Source organism: Aythya marila (assembly GCF_965140915.1).
Source record: "Aythya marila genome assembly, chromosome: 1".
NCBI lineage: Eukaryota > Metazoa > Chordata > Aves > Anseriformes > Anatidae > Aythya > Aythya marila.
In genome coordinates this window covers 61,289,018-61,309,849 of record NC_139042.1, presented here as the reverse complement: position 1 = coordinate 61,309,849, position 20,832 = coordinate 61,289,018, and the positions used below count along the sequence as shown (strand labels likewise).

Here is a 20,832-nt window from a genome sequence, read left to right as displayed (position 1 = left end):
TTTCATTCTGAGCAGATTACCAGGCTGTCCTTCACACACACATAAAGATGCATAACTAAACTGGCTGTGCTAGTTATTGATATATCAAATATTGATCTTATCCTCAGGGTTTTTTTGAGCTACCTTTCACTTTTATTTCTGTTTTATTTAAGCAAATAAGTACATGTAGTAATATATAACCCATTTAGGCCAATTTGGTATTAGAGGTTAACTTGTGATAATTAGCAGTTTATTGTTATCCAGCATTGTGTAAGCCATTCTGTGTGACAATTTGATTTGAGGGAGTTGAAAGCAATAATCAGTACAATTTTACATCCTCAAAACATAGGTCATGTTGTCATATATGCACTTGGTAGCACCTCATCTAAGTAATTGTAGCCATCAAGCAGTTAGACACGTAGTCTCAGTTGGTCTTCTAAGATCCGTCTGTAGGCAAAAGAAGAGTGACTCATCTCACAAATGTTTTGGACCACTGGGATGCTCTTGCCTCATATCTGAGGATGAGCTAGAGCCATTTCATCCAATACGGACCACGGTGGGTTATACTGCCAGTGAAAATGGTACTTTCATTACTTCTGTGAATGGAAACATTTCCCAGTGATGTTTTAAAGATGTAGATTCAGCATTGCAGTGACATCACTACAGTAGCAGAACAAGAAGAACCAACCCATTTGAGCACAGTTTTATGTCAGCACCTCTCAAGATGTACGAACTAAATGCCACATCAGAACTAAACCTAATTCATCTTTAGTGATGCATGTAGTTTCCCCCAAATCTACTCAGGGCATTTCAGAAAGGGCAGTAAGGCTGTCCACAGCAGTGACACATGTTGTCCAAATGCTCTTCATTGGCCATCATTTTTAGGGCAATGCTCCTTCTAAGAGAGTTTCTCTTATGCCCTTGGTGTTGTGGGGTCTAAATTAATGTCTGATAATTTCAAATATGTTTTATTTGCAATGTTGATATAAAGAGCTGGGATGCAATTCAGGAGGAATAGCTGTCTGTAAGATGTTATTCATGAGAGAACTTTATGTTTGATTTTTGTTTGTTTCTCAGCAAAGTTAGGAGTGATCACCTCTATTCACTTCCCACAGGGTGATACTATCAGGGGCTTCCCAGGCGATCCTGGTTATCCAGGCGAATTAGGCCCAAAGGGCTTTCCAGGAGAAACGGGTCTTCCAGGTGAAGGATTTGTTGGTCCAAAAGGGTACCGTGGTCCTCCAGGTGACCATGGAACAGACGGAAGCCCTGGACCTCCAGGTCTGCCCGGTCCACCAGGAGAGCCTGGCCAACTAGGTAAGAAAGATGACTCTGTCTCGTATCAAATCCGTGGAAGATCACTACTAAATTGTGTGTGGCACCAGTGTTGAAAAGTTAGCATTTGGTGGAGGATTATATGGAGGAAAAGGGATTGCTTATATTAGTTGTCCAGAAATCTTAAAAAAAAAAAAAAAACACACTTCAGAAGTCCCAGTAGTTTTATTGGTTTCAATTAGAGTATTGAAACAGCATAAGTGAATATATTTGTGTCAGCAAGTAGTCTTTTGTGTCTTGAACAGCTGGAGGCAATGCAGCAATGTACTGCCTTTAGATTACTCACAGGGGGTTTTGTCTGGTCTACCCCATCCAACCTCATCTTTTATTTGAGCAGAGAAAATCACGTATTTTTCCCTCAGAGCTCTTTGTAGTATCTTCACAACTTTCTGAGCCTCTCATGTTCCCAAAAGCTCAGACTTGGAGTATTTTTGTTTGGCTTCAGGTTGTTCAGCAGAATATGAAAGCCTCAGCAGGAACCTGCCAACCCTATATGTTGCTTGGGATATATAGGCTCCTAATTTGAAAATTTGAAAATTTAGGTTGCAAGCCTAGTTCTAACTAATATATGGACAGAGAGTTTCAGTGTTTTATAGCAAATAGGCTTTAAGTAGCTTCTCCAATGCATAATACATAAGAGAACACTTTATATGATGTTATAATATACATTTTGTTTAGAAATGAGAGTGTTTTAGGATTTTCCACTTTTAAATGATAACTATCCTTTCCCATTCTTTGCTTGTAGACTGTGGGCAGGTCATTGAAGACTTTTCTAGAGGAGACGGAACTGAACCAATATGGTCAGGTACTGAACATACAAATGGCTTGAATGTATTTCCATATTTAGTCTTATGGAACTCTTAAAGCTGGATAAGTTCTTTCTGATGACTGGTTTGGATACTCTTAATTGAAAACTTTTTGAAGTTCAGGTCACAAATAACCGTGCATATAGAGTATGTAGCTCAAAAGTAATTGAATCAAATTGAAAATATTCTAAAATTCTTGCAGTTTTACCTTCACCATCCAGAAGTTCCTTGTTTCATTTTTCCTGAGTGTTTATTGAGATAAAATAATGATTACTATGCAATATATGGCAACAATCCCAGAAATGAATTACCAAAGGGAATTTAAGAAACTTTTCTGAAGAACTTTGAGTAATGAGTTTTAGTGCAATTTTATGTTTAAAGAACCTTCAGTTGTACCAGAAATTGACTTGGTTTATTCAGGGGTACAAATTGCTAGCAGGCAAACAAAGTGTCTCTCTTATTCTGGTAAGTCAGGTGTCCTGAAATAGCTTTCCCATGACAGCCTGACAAGAGCAGTTACCATAGCCTCTGTAAAATAGGCTGGGCTGATTATTGGGATGGAGCTCAGCTTGAGTGCCACCCGGAAAATGCCACCTATAACCAATGTTTTGTTGTTGTTGTTTTCTTTTTAATGAAGAATAAAACTTACAAAATTAGGCTTTTGCCTGTTAATTTCATTCACCTGCTTTAACAATGTTGTCTGAACTGTAGGCACAGAGCTGGTGAGAGGCAGCATGTGAGCACGCATGGTGTGACTAACCGTCTTTCTTTGCAGGTGGGGGCTGTGTAAGGCCACCAAAGGGGTCCCAAGGCAAGCCAGGACTGCCAGGAGCCACAGGTAATGCTTTGCCTTCACCTTTTTTTCCCATATACACTACGTTATGAGGGAGATCTTGCCAAACCTGTTAAAGTCAGAAGTTTAAGAAGTTAAAGTTTAGAAATGGCAGTGGAGGGAAGTACTGACCTGAAGCAGGCAGAGGGTTCTAAGCAGCACACAGCCCTGGTGGCTGCACCATTCCTAAACTAATTCTGCCTGTGTTAATGAGTGTCAGACATGAAACAAAAAGAAAAAGCTGTTCTGCATGTGCAAGTAAGTCAAGAGAGAAAATATACAAGTATATTGGTAGAGAGTGTATTGAGGTCTCTCCAAGATGACTGGGCACCTCACAAGTTGCAATGAAGGACTGTGACAGCTTCTTACTGTTCCTCGTGAGATATACAGAGTCCCTTCTGCAAGGGTGAGCCTAATCTCTTTAATGTGGCTTGGTGCAATGGGCCAGATTGATGCAATGCAGTTGCCCTATCTGGTGCACCACGTGCCTTCCTTGCAGAGCTGGTCTACAACCAAGCCCAGAAGGACCATCTGGTGATCCTGGGCCTTCACAGCACTGCAGGTTCCCCACCACTTTCCAAAACAAAGAGGGCATGGGGACAGGGTTTGAAGGACTATGTGAGATGGGAACTGAGAGAACCACAGAGAAGTTGTGAGGAGCAATCATAACCATTAACCTTGAAGAGGGAATTTCTGACCAGCACCACAAACTATAAGTTCCTGTAAGTTTATACACTTACAGCCTAAGCAATAAAGCTGTATTTTTAGTAAATAATTCTATCACCAGCTGACCAATAAATAAATAAATAAATCGCTGGGTTATTCAGAGTTTGGGAAATGTAAAATTCTTGATGTACCCATTTCTGAACCGTTCCCTCTGTGCTTCAGGCAATATCAGAGATCTGGACTATAACATTTAAGGTCAACTTCTTTTTTTCCCAGCACAAGGTTTATTATGGCATGCATGGATTGATTTATAACAAATTCATTGATCTTAAAAGGGAATGGTTTATCTCTATTGAAAGATGATGACTATCTCTGATTTGTGTTACCTTAGTCCTAATGCCTTTAGTTTGGCATTAGGATCTATGTTTCTGAATGTTGTTTTCCTTGCCATCTTTGTAACTTCTTTCTAAGTAGGATTATTTGTTTCTTCTTTCCTTCATATGAACTTGGCAGTTTTTTTTTCTTTCAGTGAATGCAGTCAGACTGCTAGCTCTAAGAGTGCTGCATGCAGGTGATGCTGCAATCACAGATTTGTGTGGTTTATGTTTTGTAGCTTCGGTTAGCTCTTTAACAAATCTATCTTCATCAATGTATATGTTTTATGAACTTTAAGATTTATTTTGCCTTCCTGCCCTCCAAAAACTGGAAAAAGGCCCTTGCTGATCAGAATGCAGAACTCTGCTGCATTCTCTTTCTTTCAGCTGGAGGTAGGTCTGGAATTGGAAAACTCAGAGGTACAGGACACATTTTACGTCTTTTCAGTTTCTTGTCACTGTAGCTGTGTTGGTCTGATTTCCTAGGGCATAATTCCTGCCCACATTCTCCATATTGACAAAAGCACCAACACCTTTACAGCACTTTCATTCTCTGCTTAGGTTGTTGTGGTTTTGTCCTCAAGACTTCCTGCCTTCTTTTCAGCCAGGATGGAGCTCAGCTATAAACAATCAAGTCTCTCAGTGTCCTAGTTGTTGATGACAGTATATCAAGCAAAAAGTCATCTCTATAGTCTCACACCCTCATGTTATTGTGTTTCTTTGAAATTCCTGGCAACACGCACAGTTTATCCTAAGTTACATCCTCGTATTCAGTAGTCTCAGGACCTACATAACTGCTGTTGAATAAGATGCTTAAGTTTTCTGTTTCAAACATACAGATAAAATGCTTGCAAATTAAACATTGTTCTAAAATAAAAACTTTTCTTACTGCTGTTTGGCACAATGTTAACACCAGATAGCATCATATATTGAATTACTGAAATACATGTTAGCAGCGGATGCATTCTCCATCTGCTGCCTTCTTTCTCTAGCATGGCTTTTTAATTTAATCGAGTACTGTGTTCAGTTTTGGGCCCCTCGCTACAAGAAGGACATCGAGGTGCTTGAGCGGGTGCAGAGAAGGGCGACGAAGCTGGTGAGGGGCCTGGAGAACAAGTCCTACGAGGAGCGGCTGAGGGAGCTGGGCTTGTTCAGCCTGGAGAAGAGGAGGCTCAGGGGCGACCTTATCGCTCTCTATGGGTACCTCAAGGGAGGCTGTAGCGAGGTGGGGGTTGGCCTGTTCTCCCACGTGCCTGGTGACAGGACGAGGGGGAATGGGTTTAAGTTGAGCCAGGGGAGTTTTAGGTTAGATGTTAGGAAGAACTTCTTCACTGAAAGGGTTGTGAGGCACTGGAACAGGCTGCCCAGGGAAGTGGTGGAGTCACCATCCCTGGAAGTCTTCAAAAGACGTTTAGATGTAGAGCTTAGGGATATGGTTTAGTGGAGGGCTGTTAGCGTTAGGTTGGAGGTTGGACTCGATGACCTTGAGGTCTCTTCCAACCTAGGAAATTCTGTGATTCTGTAATTAGAACAATAATGAGCAGAATAAATGAAAGTCAGTTATTACAGATGGGAAACAAGTTGAAGATGCCATTTGGATAAGAGACATGTTAGAATTTTTCATTGAGACCTGAAAGCCTAGGATTTTCTTTTAAATTGCTTTCTGAGAAGTTATTGTTCATATAAGAGAGAGAACAATAGTCCTGTACTGCACTGGGAAAATACTTTTCACACTGCGTAGGCTGTTTATGTGCTTTTCAATTCTGGCTTTCGAAAGGTTTCCTTCTCTGCTTCACACATACATACACACAAACCAGCTAAAAATGCAAAAATCAATGGTTAGATCAGAAATCCAGAAAACTAAAGTGAAAAGAAATACCAAAATTCAAGTGATATTTTCCTTGTTTTGTCATAGTTTGAGTATTTATTACTTTCAGTGTAATAAATAAATGAGTTGTAATTCATGATGATGCTAAGCAACAACACTTAAAAGGTTAAAGCATGTTCCTGACCTTCAATCCTCAGCTGAGAACTTAAAGAGTTCAAGGAGCTAGGGAGGGGAGAGAAAGAAGGCATTCCCCAGGAATTATTTTGAAGGAACTTCACCAAATGTCTGGATCTTGGAATACAATTAATTGACAAGAGTCATGTAATAAAATTATTGCTTGGGAAAAAATAAAAAATAAAAAAAAAAAAACACAAATAATAGTTTTATAAACGTAACAGAAAGAAAAGAATCCTATGAAATGGTTCCAGATTTTGCGATGTTAAGAAACAGTAATATTTGTACTTACCCAGATGTCAAGTATTACACCACGAGGAAGTGAGGTCTCATTTTACCTCTCAGGAGATAAATCAATATGAACATGAGTTCAGTGCCAGAGGAACACTTTTTCAGGGCACAGCTATAAACCCGCACTACTACAAAAATAGTAAGTAGGCTAGTTAATTTGTATTCAGTTTCTAGGATAAGTAGATCTAACCTTTAGCCTTACATTTCTTTTTCTGGTTATCTAAACCAGTCAGCTTTGTCCTGTGATCAGTTTAGCAGGAAAGGGAAAAAATTGTTCCTCCAACATTATCTCACCTGTGCCCATTACTGTTGAGCATTCTTCCTTTGACATTTTCTTTTAACCTTAAGCTAAAACGCTTAATTACAAAATATTATTTTAAAAGGTCTCAAAAAGCCTATGAAACTGATGATTTTCACCCTAAAAGGCACCATTATCATTAGTCTTAAAGTCAGGGGCAGTCCTTTTAATCCATGTTTGTAAGAGCACTTAGTTTTGATCTATTCTTGGGATCTTGAGCACAGTATAATCCCATAATATTTTTTAAAGTTTATCTTTGTACCTGGAGATACATAATTATGATATTTACCACTACCTTTGCTTACATTATATGCAAATTTCTGTTTTGTTTGTTTAGATCATCACTTTCCTTTTACTTCTTTTATATAATTTAGGAGCTAAAGGTGCAAGAGGATTCCCAGGTGACCCAGGCCCAGTGGGATACCCAGGGCTCAATGGTACACGAGGTGATCCAGGTCGGGAAGGATTGCCAGGTCCTCCAGGTATCTTGAAATAATTAATCATTCGTTATGTACTTATGACCTCTGCTACAGTCACAGGAGCACTGTCACCTTATTCCAGATGCATCTTCATTTATCTTCCATGTCATGATCAAACAATAAGCTATTATAAAAACTGTCTTTTTTGAAGCCAAAATGAATTTCTGAAGGTTCTCTAATGGTGAAAAGTAAAATAGACTTCAACCTTTTTCAATATGCTTTATAGTGCAAAATTACAGATACAACAGTTCATTAAGTTGATGTAGAAATAAGGAAATTCAGTACTAAGACATTTCAGATTCCAGATGAAATAGAATGATGATTGCAGAAATGAAGAAATTAGTAGTATTAGTGTTTCTATTTAACTCTTTCCAGCATTAATATAAATTATACTGATTATATTGAAGACAGAGTACTAGCACTTGAAACAATGAGGTCCAGTTTCCCAGTCTCCCTCCCATCATCTGTGGGAATGGGGACTTGCTCCCTCACAGTCATTCACCTACAGGGTGGAAGACAGGCATACTGGCAATGGTTTATCAAGAGTTTGAAGAAATTGGCATTTGTCCCTTGAGATGGGTCATCGCCTCTGCTTTTCCCCACACATCTGTTGTATCTAGGATTTGCACTGCAACATCTATAGTGAATGCTGTGATGCCTAATCCCTGTTTTATTTCTAGGTTTTACTGGGCCTCGGGGAGACAGGGGCCTAAATGGACTACCTGGACTACAAGGACACCCAGGCCTTACAGGAAAGCCTGGTGCTCCAGGACTGACAGGACAGAAGGGCGTTCCTGGTGAAGTTTTGAGAGCAACAGCAGGTTCTCGAGGGGATGCTGGGCTGCCTGGCTTCCCTGGCTTGAAAGGCGCACCTGGAGATCAAGGAGTACCAGGAGTTAGAGGTAACGCCTACTTCCCAAACTAAGGATAGGTGAGAGTAGTAAGAGACCATGGCAAAATGCACTGGAGCTACCAATAACCCCAGTGTCAAATACCCATGCCTGATGGTCTCTCATCCCTTCCCCATGTACCTTGCCTATTACCAAAGGACCTGGCTCCTCCATAAACCTTCTGGAGATCCACTGCTTATGACCAACACTCCTTCACACTGTACTACATGAAATCAGCTGCAATAGGATACTAAAGAACATGACTTTGCTCATCTTTGTTGTGTTCAGACACACTTTTTAGTTTTTCCCATTGTAGTTAATTTTCCTGACTTTTCATTCACATACTGCATAGTACTGAGCTTACTTCCCACACCAGAAAATGTTTAGGTAACACATGGCTTTGCAGAATAGTAAATTGCTTCACATCAGAAATTGTAAATTTTAGCTGAGTGGACATAATATTTAGTAAAATGTTAATCATCTGTCTTACCTGATCGGTCTTTGTACGTTCAGGAACGAGGGAAGGATAGCATTATGTATTTATTCTTAATTTTGAGGTGTTCATTTTATTTTGTTATTTTACAGGTTTTTTTTTTACAAAAAAATATGTCTTCTCCATACAGAAGACAGAGAAAATCATAGCTTCTCCACAAAATCTGACTTTGACTCTCCTTGAGTTCAGTGGGGGACTTTCAAAAGTACCTTTGGGAGTTAAGCATCTCCTTCTGCACAGTTTCTGCAGCAGTTGGACACACAGTTAAATTTAAGACTGAAGATTACCCTCTTGCCCTGTTGTGGAAATGAGGAAGGAGAAGTAATTTTGTGACTAGCTCAAAGCAAAGTAGTGTGTCACAGGAACTCATTTCGGAGACTCTTCTCATGATTTGCAATACAAATTGAAAAAGAAAAGAGCACGCCATTTTACCTGAGCTATTTGAAGTGAGGGGAGTTGATTTCATCTTCAGTAGAGTCATGGAGTGAAGTGATAGAATAAAGGCAGCTCTGTTGCACTGTGGTAATACTTGGAAAGTCTGAGAAAAGGCAGACACTAATGCCTCTAGACTATTTTTCTGAAAATGTAAAGAAATTCAAGGGGAAACACAGAATGAAAAGGAAAAAAAATATGTGACTTTGCACCTTCTTTCTTAGTGTTTCTGTAGAACTAAATTTTCAGTTATAAAGAATAATTACAGTAAAATAAAAATCATTATTAGTCTGTCAATTTTTGATGTATTTCACAGTTCTGGTCAAACAGCCAAAAGAAAAGGCTTGTGATTTTTTTATATGAATGACTTTTATTTTATTTTATTTTACTTTCATATGAAGTGGTTAGTGAATACTTTATATCATCCGTGCCACTTAAACTCTTAGCCCTTCAGAATAGGGAACTAAAGTCTGTAGCCTGTTGTTGAGAAAACTCACTGTATGTGACCATTTAGGTTCTCTCTGTTATAAAGCACATCTAGCTACATTCAAGCCTATGGACCTACTCTGATGTAAAATCAGAATAAAGACAAACAGATCCAGTTGGCCTGGACTTTAAGTGCCATGTACTTTTAAAGTCTTGTATGCTATTGCTTCTCTAATCTTAATGCAAAGTGCGCATTGCTTTTTAAATCTTGAAGGGCTTTACAACCCCTTTGCTTTTATTTTGTAGAGATGTAAATTTTCACTCAATACATTAAGTGTAGAATCAGGGCCATTTTTCTTAGGAATTTGTATGAATCTTATAACAATACCTTACATGAAAAATTCTGAACAATAACACAAAGCAAGAACCCTGTCAGATTTAAATTTTTCCATTTCTGCCTATCATATTTTAGAAAAGATATAGACATTGTTTCTGTCTTTTGGTCAGTTACTCAACCGAGTTCTTACAAAGAAGTATGTGATAAAAGGAAAAGATCAGAAATTACAGAATTATTGGAGTTAGAAATGGAAGACACCTACTCTGTTTAGATCCACCTGGTAGCAAATTACTTCCATCAAGTGGAAAGAGCCTATCAACCTTTCTGATTCTCTGATTCTCAACCTATCTGATGCAAATATTGGATTAGTACCAGTATTATCAATCATTTAAAAACTAATTAGCAGTCTTTTAATTCGCTTTTCCTGTTCTCACTAATTTTCAGAGGAAAAGCATAACCTGAAAGAACAGTGTACATATGCCTGCTTCGAGAAGTTACATGTAATAATCAGCTGTCTAGATACTGATGCTCTCTAATGCAAGATTATGGTATTTTAGGAGCGGATGGTAGCCCAGGTTTGCCAGGAGCCAAAGGCGATCCAGGGCTGCAGGGTCTCCCTGGTCTGATGGGTTTGCCAGGATCACCAGGAACACACGGATTCCCAGGCCCACCAGGGAACCCCGGGCCAGACGGAGGACCTGGGTCTCAAGGACCCCTTGGTAAGGAAGTATTGCTGTCCTGTGTCACTTTCTCCTCCCACTTCTCTGTGGCAAGGCAACTGTATGGTTTACCAAGGGGAAAGTTAATCTTGGGATTGTGGCATGTGCCAGGCTTTAATTCCCAGTCAGGTAGCGCAGGTACTGTGGTAGCGAATCGTGCCAGTGTCACAAATGGGATGCGGGGGTGGTGATGGTCCTCACTGGCAGAGCTGCTGCTTTTCCTTCTGTAACCACCTTCCAGGCCAGGTCAGAGCTTTCCAGTGGCAGACTGGGAGAACAGAACAACCAAATAGGAGTAGTCTTGTAGAAAAGGGGAGTTATTCTTAAATTAAAGAGGAGGGGGAGGTCATGTTAGGACTGAGTATTGAACCAGACTGGTAGCAAGACTGGTTTACATTCATAATCATTTCTGAAGTTCTTTGATTAAAAAAATCCAGACTTTCCCCCCCCTCAACTTGAAGCTGGTATGATAGTATTTTTCTCCCTCTTGAGCTACCTTGTGTGAAATCATCATGTATGTCCAAACATTTTTAATCTCTTTTCACATGTTCACATGGCAGGTCCACCAGGTGCAAGGGGAGAAGATGGTGAGCAAGGTTTTCCTGGTCCCGTGGGCCTGAAAGGTCTGTCTGGTGACAAAGGTGAAATGGGGCACCCAGGATTGCAAGGTATACCTGGCGTGATGGGTCCCCCTGGCATCAGTGGAATGGATGGCTTTCCAGGAGATAAAGGTAAGCTCTGAACAGCTGCACTGGGAAAAATTATGTTCTTTAAAGCTACTCTGTGCTGAAAAGAACAAGCCACGCTTTCTGCTGGGCTACCTTTTTAAAACAGAAGAGTTATGTTCATAGGCCTAGTATATTCCAGAATCACTGTTGGTTTTCCCTTGTGTTGTGTTTGGTGAAAATCTAGCTATTGCAACCCTTTTTTGAAGGGCAATGGCTGCTGTATTTCTTCTTTTGAAGAACATACAGTATTTACTATTTGCTCTCTCCAAAAGTTTTTTCCTTTGTCCCAGTCCTACCAGCTCTCAGTGGAATTTGAGAGATGTTCCTCGAAACCTTTACTTTAAAGTTTTCGAAAGTTAGCAGCTGCATGCTGAGCAATGCCAGACACAAGACCTCAATGTTGAATTTTAATGGGATACCGATCTTTTTGTATAAAGAAGGTGAGATTCACACTTTCCAGTCACAAAAGTGTTATATCTGCATCACAGAGGGAGTTTCAACAAAGTTCAACTCCATGCGAAGCCAACTAAAACAGAAGACAGGGTGCATATCTAAAAATGCATGTAGCAATTTCATCAGTTGGAAAGATCAGACTCAACTAAGACTTTTTTTCCTAAAATTATTCTGAAGTGCTGCTTAGCTCTCATTTGAGAGGAATGATCATCTGCTTGTTAGCATGACCCATGTAAAACATCATCCTCTTGTTTACTTGTTTAGAAGAGGAGTGTAGTCATCTTTGTTGAGAAAGGTTTATGACTGGCATGCCCTACAATTGTATCTGTGCAAGCAGAAAAAGGGGTTGCCTAAAAATTCTGCATGGAATTTAGTCTAACTTTCTCTAGCTGTAGGACAGGGGTTGAATTGATTTTTCAGAAGATGACGCCAAGTTCTGTCCATCTTCACAACTGAGTGAAGCCCTGGTCTTGTTTGGGTACCTACCTCTCATAGAGCTTGGGTGCCTAATACAAAGCAGCACATTGCCCTAGGCATCAAGGAACCCAGAAGTAGATACTGCAGCAGTGAGGCTTTTATACAGCTCTAGTTGAGCATTACTAGCTTACATTTACTCAGTCTGCAGAACGCTGAGCAAAGTAACACTTCTCTTCCCCTTCTTTCTTTAAAGGTCTAAAAGGTTCACCTGGCATTGATGGTTTCAAAGGCATGCCAGGCCTGAAAGGAAGACCAGGAATCAAAGGAATCAAAGGAGAATTTGGTTCATTCGGGGCTCGGGGTGATAAAGGCGCACAGGGCGCACGAGGCTTTAAAGGTATTTGCTTATGGGTGGTACCAGTGTTTGCTTTTCACATCTGGAGAACTATTTTGCAAGGGTGCACAGACAAAGACAACACATTTTTGACATAGCCGGGTTAGCTCAGACATTCCTCCACCTATTTCACACATGGGCCTCTGGCACAGAGGCCTGGATTTTAAGCTCAAGGAGGGCTTTATGAATCCTGAACATGATCAGGTTGGAGACAGACACCTCGTTACCCTGTTTATCTGAGGGTTTCCCTTTCACTGGAACTACCAACTTGTTTGTGCTTTCTCCAGTGTGGTTTCTTTTTTATGAACACAAGATAACTGATCTACTGAGAGGTAGATTATCTATCGCAAAGGAGTCTGTGTCCAGATCCCCAGAATAGTATGTACAAAAGGTTTAACTCATTTTTCATGGTTTCTTATGTTTAATTGTTCTGCTGACATGTTGTATTGATGCAGGCAACTTTTTATGCAGATGGGTTTTCCATAGCTTATGCAAGGTTATCCAGTAATCCCTTTTTTGCTAACTTCACTCTTCTGTTTTTGCTTTCTCCAGCACAGTGCCGCTGACTAGCTTTTTAAAATACGATTGTTTTCTTACCCTCTAGGTGACCGTGGGGAACAGGGTCCCCCAGGAGAGCCCCCAAAGCTTAAGCCTAGCATGATGATGGAAGTTAAAGGTGAAAAAGGAGATGTTGGAGAAACCGGCACCAAGGGATTCTTTGGCTTGAAAGGTCAGTGGTCACGACAAAGCAAAGAAAGCACATTCACAGCTATTGATCAGTGTCTAAGTATTTTCTCAGTTGCCATATAAAATATTTTCTGCTCAATGCACCACTGTGCTGCAGCCCACAAGGTTGACAAGAAAAGCTGAGCTCACAGCTGAGTTTCACAGAGAGAAAGCCCAAAGAAAGCGCTTCGTGTTTATGCCACTCATGTGTGCTACCCTGTTGTGCCAGCACGTTGTGATGCTGTGTTTAGGGAAGGCTGCTACCATGAAACTTCTTCCACACTAACAACTCCTTATCATCCTTCCCTGCTCTAGTGTTTTAAGTCTTCTTTATTTTTCTTTTCCCCGCCTGCAGGTAGCAAGGGAATGCCAGGCCTCCCCGGTAAGACAGGAACTCCCGGGTCTCCGGGGCACCCCAGTTACGTGGCTGGTGTGAAGGGGGACATTGGTGCAAAAGGAACGACAGGTGTGAAAGGGTATCCTGGTCCTGCTGGCTCTCCTGGCATCAGAGGCTTCCCTGGCAGCACAGGAGGCAGGGTGAGTACATGCCCACGGGTGGCAACACGGTGTCCTTTTCAGCTTCTCTAGGGAGTGGCATTCGCCCCTTGAAATTGTGCCAAAGAGCTACAGTGCAAAGACTAAAATGCAATAAAAATGGAATAAATAGACCAAATCTTTTTCCTTGATCCCTCCAATGTTCATTAAGCACAGTCTTCTCAGTGGGAGACATCCAGATTTCAGGTGCCAGCCCTTTGCCTATGAGGACTCAGATTGTTTCCTCAAGGTCCCTGGTTTTGCTACCATAGCTGTTGGTAAAAAAAATAAAAATATTTTCAGCACTATATTTATTCTTCTTTTTCTCTCCTACTGATGGTGCCACTGCCAAAAATTGCTCACTGTCACTCACCTGATGGTAAGAAGTCTAAAAACCTAAGTTCCTTGAGCACAATTCACCGTTATTCACTTTGGCAGCAAAATAACTTACAATGAAAACAAAAAGAAGTCTTGCAAAAGGCGTGGCAGTAAATTCACACATACCATTTATGTAATAGAGAAAAAAAATTAAAATTGTTCCTTTCTCGGTTAGGTATGCCCTTAGATTTCAGTAGAACTTTTTCCTAACTAAATACTGTGAGAAGCAGTGCCAAATATGTACAACATGAAGCTCTCCGTTTCAAATTTAAGACTTTGCAAACACAACTTCTGACTTGGTTTGCACTGGTTTGGTTTAACCAATTTCAACCAAATGACTCCACTTATAAAGAACTGTGAAACAAAACAAAACAGAAAGGTAAATTTAAAGATGTTTGTTCAATATCTAAGCTTATGCTGTTTGGAAGGTTGAATAAATCCCCATCATCGTTAACTCATACCTGTTTCCCATCACATAACAGGGAGATAAGGGTGCCCCGGGAATTTCAGGCCATTTTGGTACTCCTGGCTCCCATGGTGAAATAGGTGAGTTTGTTTTCTTATTTGAGCATTGTTTGTATTCATTAATCATCAAGTGCACGACATGAATTTCTGTAGGGTTTTCAGTCTTAAAGGATCCTTGTACAGTCTTAGAGTATGTTATTGTAAATGTGAGAGGCTGTGAAAAGGTTGATATTGTTAATTTCACACAACATGTATAAATACATGGGGGGCATAGTGAGGGCATTGTTCTAGAGGCTGTTTTTCTTCCTTAAACTTATTTTTCTTTATATTTAGAAAGATAATTATTGCAGAATTTTGCCTTGGATGTTGCCAAACTCCTTCAAAACAACAGGAAATACTATTTAAATTAAAGCCTTGCCACTCATTTGTTTTTTCACTTGAAACAGGTGAGCCGGGAGATACTATAAACTTACCAGGAATGCCCGGTCTTAAAGGGGAAGTCGGTGTGCCAGGCCTAACAGGTACTCATTTCACAGTCACTCGAGCGATAATTTTTCATGTACTAAAGTCCATAAAGGAAAGGAGGGAGAGTTTAGCCTGTGTTCTTTTGATGACTGTTGAGCTCCTGAAGAGAGAGGTGCATCTTTGAATATGTGCTTGGGTTACCTCTTCAAATGAAAGTGCGGTTATGGCAGTAAATATCAGTCACATGCAGCTGTAGTAAAACATTTCCTTTTTTTTTTTTTTTTTTTTTGCCATTGGTGACAAAAGAGGAATATAAGGCCATAAATATGTAAGGGGGGATAGCAGAATCAGGTTTATTTTTGATTGGGTTGGTTAGATGATGTAGTAAAATTTGAGCTATCTCTGCACGTTCAGCACATTTGAACATTGGTGTCATATTCCACATAATATGAGCAGTACTTTTAAAAAACAAATTTAATGATGGATTGGCTGACCTACTGTAGAAGAACATTTGTTCTCCCAGACAATCCAAGCACTCTGACTTGAAGAATGTCTTTATGCAGCAAGATCAGGACTCATCAAGTAGCCAACTTCACGTTGCGCAGGTTAGCTTTTATCATACAGAGATTATTGAGAGAATAATGTGTTTTTGTGTTTTTTGCAGGCTTAAGAGGAGGCCCAGGACAAAAAGGTGAAGGGGGTGACCCTGGTGTCCCTGGCATTGAGGGCATCAAGGGCATACAGGGTGTCCCTGGCTCCTTGGGACAAGAAGGTAAAATATTCTTCTTTTTTAACACCCCAAAGAATAAAACTGGATGAGAAAGGAGAAAAAAAAAAATCTTACGCTCTGGAAAGAAAGTCATTAAGTTTTTAAAATGTTGATCATTCTGTAAGTTGGTAAAGAGCAGCAAAAAGGACATGGAATTCCCAAGAGAACTTATTAAGAGGAAATTTCAAAAGAATAACTCTATTCCAGTTTTTCCTTTTTTTATAGCAATTGTGTCCAGTCAAAGTAAGCCATTGCTGGCTTACTTTGCTGGTATTCTAATGCTGTCTCAATATGGCAAGGAGGTGGGCATTTCAATGCTCTTTTCTGCCATAAATGAAATAAATATCCCACAGGAGCCAGCTGGGGAACCTTTGAGCCAGTTTCCTTGGCTGACTGTACAAGAATACAAGGAAATTGAAATGAGGTCCAGCTCTGGCTGGATCATAAACTTGCAACTTAAGGAACATGTCTCATTGCAGGATGATCACGAAAATGCTCCTTCAGAGCAGTTGCTCCACATTTCTCATTTAATGATAGGGCTTAGAAGCTCCATCCAAGACTGGAGCCGTTTTGGTAGGCACCTCACTGAGAAACAGCACTAGTCTGATCAGCTTTCCTCTCAGAAAACCCGGGCAGATGGGGAAACTGAGGTACACACAAATGAAATTAATTATTGTAACTGGTAATAGATGTAAAACTATAATTTTAATAGGAGGAGCCCAGTATATTTCTGAGGTTGTCAGAAACCTGAAATTTGTAGTTAACTGTTCTGTTTCACCTTGTCCATCCTACCTTTTCTCTCTTACTTCCTCCACTCAGATGTATGGTGCAGTGCCATATAATAACACTGGTGGGGGGAAACCTTCATTTTGCTACCTGGGAGAATGAAGGTAGCACAAGCCAGTGTTTTGGGCTGTTGGTTTTTAAGAACACTCAAAAACAATGTTTTATCATTGTCGCGTAGGTTTGCCAGGACTGGTTGGCCCCCCAGGGCAGCAAGGAAGCCCGGGGACACCTGGATTTCAAGGTGAAAAGGGAACTCCCGGCTGGCCAGGCTTACCTGGACAAGCAGGTATTTATACAACTTCAGCTATTCAGTCATTTCAGTGTGAACACTTGCTGTTGCTCTTTTGGGGTAAAGAAGAAGAAAGGGGACTTTTTGCAATTCACAGTGGCAGAGCTCCCTCTAGTAAACATGTGTTCCTCAAAAAGTCCAGATGCATTAATGGAGACCCGTGTGTGTGGTTCATGGGTTCTAAAGGACTGGTGTCTACTGAGATCACTTTAAGTGATTGTGAGCTTCCTCTCTTTTTTCCAGGAAAGCAGTTTTCAAGAAACATTTTCATTTTTCATGACAGCTGGGAAGAAAAGCAAAAAGATATTTAAAATGCAGCAAGACTGGTGATGTACAGTATTAGAATATTATAATGTGGCATTAGATAGCAAACAGTGTATTTGTTCTCCATCATCCTAAGAAACCACTAACTGATCCCACAGGTGTTTTTATGTATTTGGATAACTTACATCTGACTTATGGCTCAGGCAGAATTCTGCTCTCAAAATAAAGGCAGTAGTTTCGAACTAAGCTGTTTGTATCACAGGATGCAGAATCTCATTGTCTGCTACCTGACTCCTTAATGTATGAAGTAAGCAGATTTTTCTCTACAGTACAGCCAAAAATTGCCCTATTTTTAGTGAGATTCATCTATCTGAATCTGCATCAAATTGAAGCTAATAAGGTTTTGAAGGCTGCCTTTATAGACAGTGAAGAGAGGCAGACACTTATTTTTGTGAAGGTTTAATTGTCCTCCAGAACTCTGGCCATTGATTACCATTGATAACTAAATGGTACCCATCTAGTTTTAAAATCACGCTTAACTTTTTGATAGGTACAAATAAATGTGATACATTTTACCAGCAGTGACAGCTATTAGACATTTTATTAACTGGTGTTGGTTTCTTTAATGACCCACGGCGAATTTCTCCTGAAGATGGTTTCATTATAATCACATTTAGAGTGTACAATTATCCCATAGCTGTCTTGTTTGAAGACTTTTGAAAACTATAAACGGTTATTAACAAAATTGTGGTCTCAGGACTGGAACTAATGGTGTGCTACCAGACAGATCAGAGATATTTTAAGAAATACCTCATAGTGAGCTTATTGGATAATAACAAAATTGCTAATCAAAGAAGAAAAAACATAGAGTGCTGTATTTCATAATAAGCTTATCGCAATTAATCATTTTGCATATAATATGAAAGAGTTTAACACAGAATCGTATTTATTCAAGGTTTTCAGTTTTCTGCAGAGGAATATATACAGACTGATAGAAACTATTAAAATAATCATGACTATAACTTTAAAACAGGCTTGCCTGGCTTGAGAGGAATCAGTGGACTGCACGGCTTACCGGGCACTAAGGGGCTTCCAGGATCACCAGGTAAATGAGACTTTTAGTCTGCCGGTTCACAGGTTGTGCATTGTGTTAGCTGCAAGTTAGGTCCGTGAGATTTTTGCAACGGGACTTTCCTAACCGTGCCCTATAAAGCCCAGTGTGGAATTTACCTCCTTGTGGACACTGGCAAAACACTTCACACACTTTACATGCTGCCACACAGATGAATTAAAACACAACTTCAAGTCATAGTTTCTTTACTCTTGCAAAGTGAAATCCTCGAGACCATTTTATTCCATTACAAGCATTACTTATTCCTTTTTTTTTTCAATGAGTCACCCTAGGCTCAGGTATTCAGTAGACCCACATGTTCTCTACATGTATGTTAGCATGATGATACGTTATTACATGCAGAAACTTTTCTTCTTAATTTTGAACTACTCCACAACAGGTCCGGATGGCTACGGCTCTGCAGGCTTTCCAGGCACCGTGGGTGACAAAGGAGAAGCAGGAGAGCCGAGCAGAGTGGAAGGCAGCCGAGGCCCTCCGGGTCAGAAGGGAGACAGAGGTGTTCCAGGTCTGTATCCTGAAGAATGTGAGCTACTTGGGTTTTGTTCCACCTGTGGGCATTAAGGATGTCATGAAATGCAATTCAGTGTAGACAGAGATATAGGAGAGACTGTATGGAGTTCCTGCTGCTAATTAACCAAACCTTGCTCAGAAACAGCACTGTGTATTGCCCAGTGCTGGACAAGCTGGCTCCTCCTGGGCAGCCTGGGTCCTTCCCCACAGTAGCAGCCCATTGTAGCACACCCAGAGCTCAGCTCGCTGCAAATGCTGCTCTTAGCCACCATTTCCCAAAATATTTATAAAGAGAATCCAGTTACACCAACACTATGGCTTTTCTTTCTTTCTTTGCATTGCAAATCCTTCAATATTTACCTTTCTTCTGAAAGCCTCACTGTCCATTAACATGTGATTTTTCCCTGCGATCGCTCCTGTGCTCTATTTCCATGCACAGTGCTTTACTCATACCATCACCCTTGTGCAACATAAGCGTACGGCTTTCCAGCTCTGACCCACCTGCAGGCAGCACTTACCTCAGTATGGCTCACCACCAGTTCTTCTTCCATCACAGAGTCACCAGACTCATGTTACAGATGAACAACTACTACTTTTTTTACAAAATTTTTCTAACATTTTGGCTCTAAAAGGACTGGCAGATTAAAAAAAAAAAAAAAAAAAAAAAAAAAAAAAAAAAATAATAATAATAATAATAATAATAATAATAATAATAAATAAAAATAAATAAACTTACTGCTTTTACCTGTGTCATTGAATATCTGCTCTTTGGTGCTCTACTTTATTATTGCTAACATGCTGCGTCTTCCCAAACACCATTCAGAGATTTAGTACCAAGCCCTGCAAGAAATAACTTTTTGGCTTATTTTATTCCTGTTGTTTGTTGGAACTAAATATATTAGTTTCTTTTTACAAGACTAAACAAGAGGGTTTTTATGGCTTCCTGACAACTTCCATGTGCTCAAAAGGACAATTTTGAGCAAAAAGGTGAAGCAAATTTTTGGCCATTCAACACTTTCCATCTTAGAGAATTTCCTTGAATTTGAACTTCTGGTTTTAATTGAATTCCTCCTCCCCACCCAAAAAAAAAAAAAAAAAAAAAAGTCTGTCACCTTGATTCAATAGGACACAGAAAAAAAAAAAAAAGCTGCTTTCTTGTCTGCTTCAATATACCTTGGATATTTTAAGTACTTCCTATTTTGAAATAATATTTTACTTGGCAGATGCAAAATTATTAGCATTCCACACAGTGAGATGCAATTAGCTATCCAGAGAGCTTTGAAACAGAACTAGCTTTTGTGGGCTTTGTTTTGTTTTGTTTTGTTTTTAAGAAAAACCTCCATATCATATCATCTGGGGAGGGGGGGAGGGGGGGGAGGAAATCAGTGGGAACTGCAGGTGTTTTGACTTTGAAAATCCCATTTTTATATGTAGTCAAAGGTGAGTCCTTATAATTGCAATTGTGCATTTTCCTTGCAGTACTGATTATTTCTTCTCTTCTTTTCAGGGATCCAAGGAACCTTTGGCATTCCTGGGCAGGATGGATTTCCAGGGCCTCCTGGGATTTCAAATATATCAGGATATCCTGGTGATAAAGGTTCCCCAGGTCTGGACGGAGTGCCAGGTAATTCATGCCTTGTGTCCCTCAGACAACACAGAAGATTAAGTAGCAAGTTAGCAACAGCAGTAGTTATTGCAATCTTTGTTCAGTAAAATATCCCTATTAAGTGCAACACTGAAGTACATGGCTCGATGCTCCTTGTATAATTGTTAGACACAACTAATGGCACAAAAGATAATAGGGACAGAACTCTGATGCCAAAGGCCATTCCTGCAGGGTGTCTTAATGGAAGGACTTGATTTTCATGCAAATAACAGATTTAATTGATCATCCAAAATTCCCTTAACAACTTTCAGAAGCACTATGTTAACTTTCTACTTTAAAATTTAGATCTGTGGCAGATATGCAAATCTACAGAATACTTTCTTAATCATTCACAGAATTTTCCTGTGTGAAATTGCATAGGAGACCATTAACTGCTCTTCTTTCTGAAAGTTCATTCTCTGAGCCCACATTTTTCAAGCCTATGAAAGAGCTACAGTGTGGCTCTGCATTTAGAAGCTGAAAATCCTGCTGCTTGTTGGACTGCACAATCATTTCAA

The 20,832-nt window shown here is 40.0% G+C and overlaps 1 protein-coding gene across 1 annotated transcript in view; it reads left to right on the top strand.

Moving 5' to 3' along the window:
• COL4A2 (collagen type IV alpha 2 chain) overlaps positions 1 to 20,832 on the top strand; it is a 135,421-nt gene that overhangs the window by 105,589 nt on the left and 9,000 nt on the right. The window contains exons 24-40 of the mRNA XM_082761364.1: positions 1,095 to 1,296; positions 2,060 to 2,119; positions 2,896 to 2,958; positions 6,958 to 7,065; positions 7,743 to 7,964; positions 10,198 to 10,359; positions 10,920 to 11,090; positions 12,211 to 12,354; positions 12,956 to 13,081; positions 13,433 to 13,614; positions 14,472 to 14,535; positions 14,901 to 14,975; positions 15,584 to 15,691; positions 16,653 to 16,760; positions 18,061 to 18,132; positions 18,539 to 18,664; positions 20,177 to 20,293. Coding sequence (XP_082617490.1) covers positions 1,095 to 1,296; positions 2,060 to 2,119; positions 2,896 to 2,958; positions 6,958 to 7,065; positions 7,743 to 7,964; positions 10,198 to 10,359; positions 10,920 to 11,090; positions 12,211 to 12,354; positions 12,956 to 13,081; positions 13,433 to 13,614; positions 14,472 to 14,535; positions 14,901 to 14,975; positions 15,584 to 15,691; positions 16,653 to 16,760; positions 18,061 to 18,132; positions 18,539 to 18,664; positions 20,177 to 20,293 — 2,110 coding nt within the window. The remainder of the gene's footprint in view (positions 1 to 1,094; positions 1,297 to 2,059; positions 2,120 to 2,895; positions 2,959 to 6,957; positions 7,066 to 7,742; positions 7,965 to 10,197; positions 10,360 to 10,919; positions 11,091 to 12,210; positions 12,355 to 12,955; positions 13,082 to 13,432; positions 13,615 to 14,471; positions 14,536 to 14,900; positions 14,976 to 15,583; positions 15,692 to 16,652; positions 16,761 to 18,060; positions 18,133 to 18,538; positions 18,665 to 20,176; positions 20,294 to 20,832) is intronic.